This window comes from Nestor notabilis, unplaced genomic scaffold (assembly GCF_000696875.1).
Source record: "Nestor notabilis isolate BGI_N333 unplaced genomic scaffold, ASM69687v1 scaffold22981, whole genome shotgun sequence".
Classification (NCBI taxonomy): Eukaryota; Metazoa; Chordata; class Aves; order Psittaciformes; family Psittacidae; genus Nestor; species Nestor notabilis.
In genome coordinates this window covers 33,117-39,354 of record NW_009914596.1, presented here as the reverse complement: position 1 = coordinate 39,354, position 6,238 = coordinate 33,117, and the positions used below count along the sequence as shown (strand labels likewise).

Sequence of the window (6,238 nt, the reverse complement as noted above, 5' to 3'; positions counted from 1 at the left end):
CAACTGTTTTACAGATTACACCAGCAGATAAATGCACACCCAATGCTTATTTCCAAAATTTAACAAGGGAAAATAAGGTAATTTCAGTTCTGAACACAACCTTTTGGAAGAAAAGCATTAACCCCCCTATTCCACAGCAATCATCAACTATTTTCTCCGTCACTGCAGGAGTGCTGGTATAGCTGAGCCATACTCACAACAGAGCTAACAACTGTAATTCAGCTTTATTTTAAACAGTAGACTTGCACTGAGTGACTGACAACATTGAAGATTTTGATGCTGTGCTGCTCCAGAGAATAAATCAGTTTGTTTTCTCTATGTAATCATTAAGATTTCAAGGAATTAGATTTTTCAGCTCTAAACACTGACTATGCACAGGCCAGTATGAGTGTGACTTTGATAGTCTTGATTCTTTCATTCTACCCATAGGGAAGACTGGTATTAGACATGGTGCAAGAACATAAGGGGAAAACTATCCGCTGTCTAGTACTAAGCAATATTCTTTGATAAAGCCCTTCTGAGAGAAAGGGGGAGTTTGCCTTATACAGCTTGAACTACAGGATAGCCATTGCTAACATGACCAGGCTCACCCAAACATCCTAGCTTACTGCATGGAACATAAAGGATTATAGAGTTCTGCAAAGTCACAAGCCATGCATGCACTATGGATCCCTTCACTTCTTCAGAAGGAAGGCAGCAAGTACTCTCAGACTACGAGTCACTTGTTCTGCTATCAGCTCCACTTGGTGCACGCCAAACCTCCTACCTCCACACTGAGCACACAGCAGGTTGGTGAAAAAGGCTCTTCCCTACTGAACCTCCCTGTGATGAAATGAAGTGCATGGGCTCACAAAGATGATACTTCCCCAGACACACAGATGCTCATGAGCACAAGTTAAAAATCTTGGAATGGAAAGACACAATTTCCCATTAAAGCAAGTTTAACTGAAGCAGAGGCACAAAGAAAGGATGTCAGACGACTCGAGTGACTCAGGAGAGTTTATGGAAGAATTCGCCTAAGCGTAGTTAGGTTTTTGGTGGGGTTTTGTTTTCAAGGGTACTGAAAGATGAGGAGACTACGGTGCCTGGGACATCATGTAGTAAATACCTTACACTGTTAATCTGTTATTTTCAGGATTCACTCAGTTTTAAGTGCTTCAAAATTGCATACCAGTCTCCATCAGAATATGCAGAAATAACAACACGCAGCATCCAAGATCACTGAGAAGTAATTTAAGAAGAGTAAATCCATACCACAGTCAAAGACAATTCTAAAGTGCTTTTCTTTTCTATGATATTTTTGAGATGAAGATTCAGTATATGATCAGTACTTCACGTGAATCTTCAACTTGGGAAATGGACTCCTGATCATCTCAGACATGTCATTTCACCTTTATGTAACCTCTACCCATCCATTTTATGAATTCCAAGCATATGCTCCTTAAGGAAAGCATGTTCGTTATCTAAAAGCAGCCACATTATGAAAGAAGATAAAAAAGGGGGTTTTGCTGGTTTTAATCAGCAGGCTGAAGAGCACTCTGTGATTTACGACTATGTGGTCTGACCTGGCAGATGTTATTCCGCCTTCACAAGCTGTAACTCTTAATTGGAGCACTTCCAAACGAATCTCAGTGACTAAAGTAGCCCCACAACAATCTTAAAAAGATCAGACTGAATTCTGACACTTCCCATATTTATACAATTTCCACACAGTACTATCTCTGGAACTATTTAACATACTTCATCAGCTGGAAATAAGAGTATTCCACCATATAAAAGAGTTTCCCTGCAATCCCAACAGAACCTGACAGAAGTGGCTCATTAGTCTAGCAATGATACAATGCATTTCCTGGGCAAATTAGACTCTAGGAAGCCATGATCAGGACTGCAGTTGCTATCAAACTGGTTCCACTAATGAAGAGCTTCCCTTAATCAAAACTTGGCGATATCCTGATTTACAAATAACTGCACCAATGTTTCCTTACTTAGAGTTGACATTTTCAATGGTTTCATTTTAATGCACAAGTTCTTTATAACCTTGATTCAAAGGACCCGTTAAAAAAACCCTCCACAATTTCTTTTGTCAACCAAGAAGCTGTACATTCTCTGTCAATGACGTGCTGTTTAAAACACTAAGATGTAGGAGTTCACAGGGCTTGTTAATTCATTTCACAGAAAATATGTATTCACTGAGAACGTTTAATCACTGTCCTACAGTTAACACTTAGGAATTTGTAATTCAGACCAAATATGCTGATGAATTTTAGAATGAGCCTTTAAACAACACAGGAAGCTGTGTTTTGTGACAAGGAATAAAGAACGCAGCCAGATTTCATATGCATCTGTCTCCATATGGTCCAATTACAGAATGCAGGTCACACCTAGCCTGCAGAAAGTCATCTGTCTTTCTTCTACCTTTTTCCCCTGAGGAAAAAAATAGATATCAGCCTGGGCAACACATGCTGCCTAGAAAGCTTAGCATCATGCAAGAGACACCAGAGACTCAATTGCTTCTGCAGATGTGCCCCTTGGTGCGAGCAGGACACACAGCTCAGGAGGTGCAATTCTCTTTGTCAGGAAAAGAGTTGGGAACATGCTGCCAGGAACCAGCACAGGAAGGTGCAGACACACAAATCTAGCTCACAGCCGCTGGAGTCATCCTTTGGTATGCTGTATTTCTCAACTATGCAGCTGTTTCGTTATTATTTCAAAGAGGAAACTCTCAAGTGCTCATTCTACTAGTTTATCTTGGCACAGAACTGGGCAAAGGAACTTGAACAACAGTTAGGTAAAGGAAGAGAGATTTTATTGACCTCATCCTCTGCCAGTCCAAGCACGCTCCCAGGTAAACATATCAGACCCCTAGAGAGGGGCTAAGATTCCAAACTCCTCTGAAGCATTTACTGAGCACTACATCTTCTGAGCTTGAAGATGAAGTTGCTCTTGAAAAAGAAGCAATGCCCAAGCAATTGCTTTCTAAGAGTGCTCCGTTTTGCTACTTCCTTACTCCTTCTAAAACAAGTTTATCTAATGAATTTTATGTAACTGGATGAACACAATTTGGCTGCTTGTTACTCCCTGAATTCTTCCAGTAAAAGCTGGCTCCCAGCTTCAACTGAGTTTAAGACCAATTTGGATTCTGGCTGTATTTCAGTTACCACTTTATTGTACTGGGATTAAAATGAAGGACTATACTATGTCTTAGGTGAAACAAAGTAAGGAATTTCACAAGAAAGTCTCAAAACTCCTGAAGTTAGCCAAAGCAGTTCAACTTATCTGATATGTTTATAATATCTAGTAATAATTAAGCAGCTTGAAAAGATATGACAATAACAGCCCTGCAGTAATCTAAAAGAGGTCTTTTCCGTTAAGTCTCAGAATTGCCTTCTCAAAGCCCTAGATTTCCCTAGATGGCTGATGTACTGCTGATACACAGGCTCTTCCAAAAGCCCTACCAGGTCACCCTTGTCTGGAGGAACTGATGCATAGTCTCAAATATCTTTGACCTTGAGAACTCCTGCCAGCCACTACCATTTATCATCACTGCAGCTTTGATCTTTGTGTCGCTCGCTTTTCATCTATTCAAAGTCATACCGTTTCTGGAACGTGGTATCTTTTGATAACTCCAAGCAGAATAGGTCTATAGAACTATTTTAGTTACCCAGCATAGTAGCTCTATGCTTCCAGGACTCTCACAGATGCTCCAAAAAGGACTTCCCCCCTCCAAAGCAGGAAGGGAGAAGAGGGAGAAACAAGAGGAAAGGACCCTTTGGTATCAGAACCTGTTATAGGTATATCTTCTTTGGTTTCAACAGTGCCTTGCAAACAGAGCTGTTATAAAGAACAGACCACACAGCTGATTGAGTCTGGTCTAACTCCTGTGGCAAGGAGACCTACTCTCCTGGCTGCTGCAAAGAACATCATGTACCAAACCAGTTTCAGACCAGCACGCAAGAAATCGTCCTGCTATTGCTCGACATCCACCAAATACACATGGTCAGGTTTCAGAGAGAAAGGATTAACAGACTTCCTCCAGTCAAGAAGGTTTGAGCTCTCTGCTGAAGTTCTTAAGTTCTAAATTCCCAATCCAGTCCAGCTCATCCCTTTAAGCGTCAAATAAGCTTTCTGTAAAGCAAACAATCTAAAGCGGTTTTGGAAAGAGTTTAGGCTTAATCTTGATGGGCAAGTTAGATTTGCTGGACCAAGACAGTACAGGTGATGATTTGGATGAACCTCCAAGCAAAAAATGCTGATGGATTTCTTTTCCCAGTAATGTTGACTTATGTAAGGTGAACATTCAGTGCCAGGAGAATGACAACATGCCTTGTTACCTCTGCTAGATACGAATTGCCATGCTGCTACACACTGCAAGCATGTGCCAAAAGAGAAAGAGTATAGGTAAAGCTTTGCCTAATCCACAAGTACTGTCATCTGAAAGATGTCTTTAGCTAGTTTATTCTTTACACTGTAAATGTAATTTCCTTGGCCATGCATTTCAACCTCTCCAGCAGTACAGAGAAAATAGTAAGAAATTTCACGCTTTCAGCATGCCCAATTTTGACAAGGTTAATGCATGCCATAGCCAAAACCAGAAGCACTGATAAACTAACTCAAAGCAGTCCATATCTGGAGACGAAGTTAATAAATAAATAAAAAATTCCAAGTTTTTCTTCCACAGAAAATCCAACTTTACTCAAGTAACCTGTAGAACTGTTGACAGAGACATTAGGCAAAATCTATTCATTTTGCTTTTGGGGACAGGGGTTAGGGAAAGAAAGGCTGCTTAAACAGGTCCAGTCCTAGCTATAAGATTATCCTTGTGATGGTACTGATGTTATTGAGGCGGCCAGGGAAGGATGTGATATGCAGCCATGTAAGCGTTTCTTCTACATAAGGACTGATTTGTTTAAAACTAGCCTGACAGCATCCTTTTGACCTTATCATATGTCTATATCTTAAAAAAGCAAGAAAACCCAAATTCAAATACCAGAACATATTTAGGAGGCACTTTAAAGGAAGCTAGGTACAGCAACAAGACTAAGATGTTATTTAACATGTACTTAAACTCCTTCTGCGACAGTAAACCAACGAATGTAAATGTGTGCAGGTTATACTGTATCAGATTGTGCAACTTTGCTACAGCTATATCACAGCAGTGTCTGAAAGCTTCTGCTGTATTCCAACATTTTTCTGTTTGCCCCCAGACCCACAAAATGATTACTCCTCACATTAGAGTCTCAGCCTTGTCTAGCACCTTGAAACACAAGCTTGTCCCCTTAAACCAACATACTCCTTTGCAACTGCAATGACGTCCTAGTTAAGGTAACCGCAGCAGATCACAGACCCTGTTCTACACACCACGTGGATTCGAGTTTTAGTTTGCCATGAAGTGTTCTGCTGTGTTCAGTGAAGCTTAACTTTCAGTTCTTCGCTTCCTCCTTCCATTTACAGTTGCATGGAAACACTTGATACATAAACCTGAATGCAGAATGAACTGTTTCCAACCATCTACACAAAAGTAGAGTACATGCAAATATTTTAGCTTCCTTTATTAAGTAAAACTATGAGTCATTCCATTACATTGCTATTAGAATAAAGTGAAGCTTAATTCCGTTACCTGATTTTCTTTAGCAGATGATTCCAAGAAAGCTGCATTCCAGGATTCTGCTAAAGCTTTCCCTTCTTCATAGCTGATCACCCTGCCCAAAAGAAAGAAGAAGTATGTTTCTTTGTAACTTGCAAAAGAATTGGAATTTGATACATCAGGAAAGACCTCAGAGTACTGAAGCACATAAATGCATGTAATAGGAATGTTTTGTGAAGTCTGATCCAGAGCATTTGCTTTTGGCTGCTGCCAAATACACTAGTGGGCCAGGTAAAACTGCTATGCAACCCAGAAGAGCAGTTCTATCAAAGTACTGCTTTGTTTTCATAATCTGTGATATCATCTGGTATTTTACAGTTGTGAAAAATACACTTCTGTTAATTCTTTTTTAAAAAAAAAACAACCAAAAAAACCCAAAACAAACAAACAAAAAAAAACCAACAAAAAAACCCCAAACAATCCAAAATGTTAAATGACCATCCCTGGAACTGTATAGCAAAAGTCAACATTACAACAGAAGTTCATGGCTCCTAGTTCACATTCTGGACACGATTCCTTTGCTAGTAGCTTATTTTAACCTACAATTTGATTTTAGTTATGGAAAGCCAAGAACAAAACTAGCGCCTTGCAGCC

General features: G+C 39.9%; 1 protein-coding gene across 1 annotated transcript in view; it reads right to left on the bottom strand.

Moving 5' to 3' along the window:
* Nucleotides 1–6,238, bottom strand: part of RHEB (Ras homolog enriched in brain) — a 26,865-nt gene that overhangs the window by 660 nt on the left and 19,967 nt on the right. Inside the window, exon 8 of the mRNA XM_010023734.1 lies at nt 5,618–5,699. Within this exon, the coding sequence (XP_010022036.1) occupies nt 5,618–5,699 (82 nt within the window). The remainder of the gene's footprint in view (nt 1–5,617; nt 5,700–6,238) is intronic.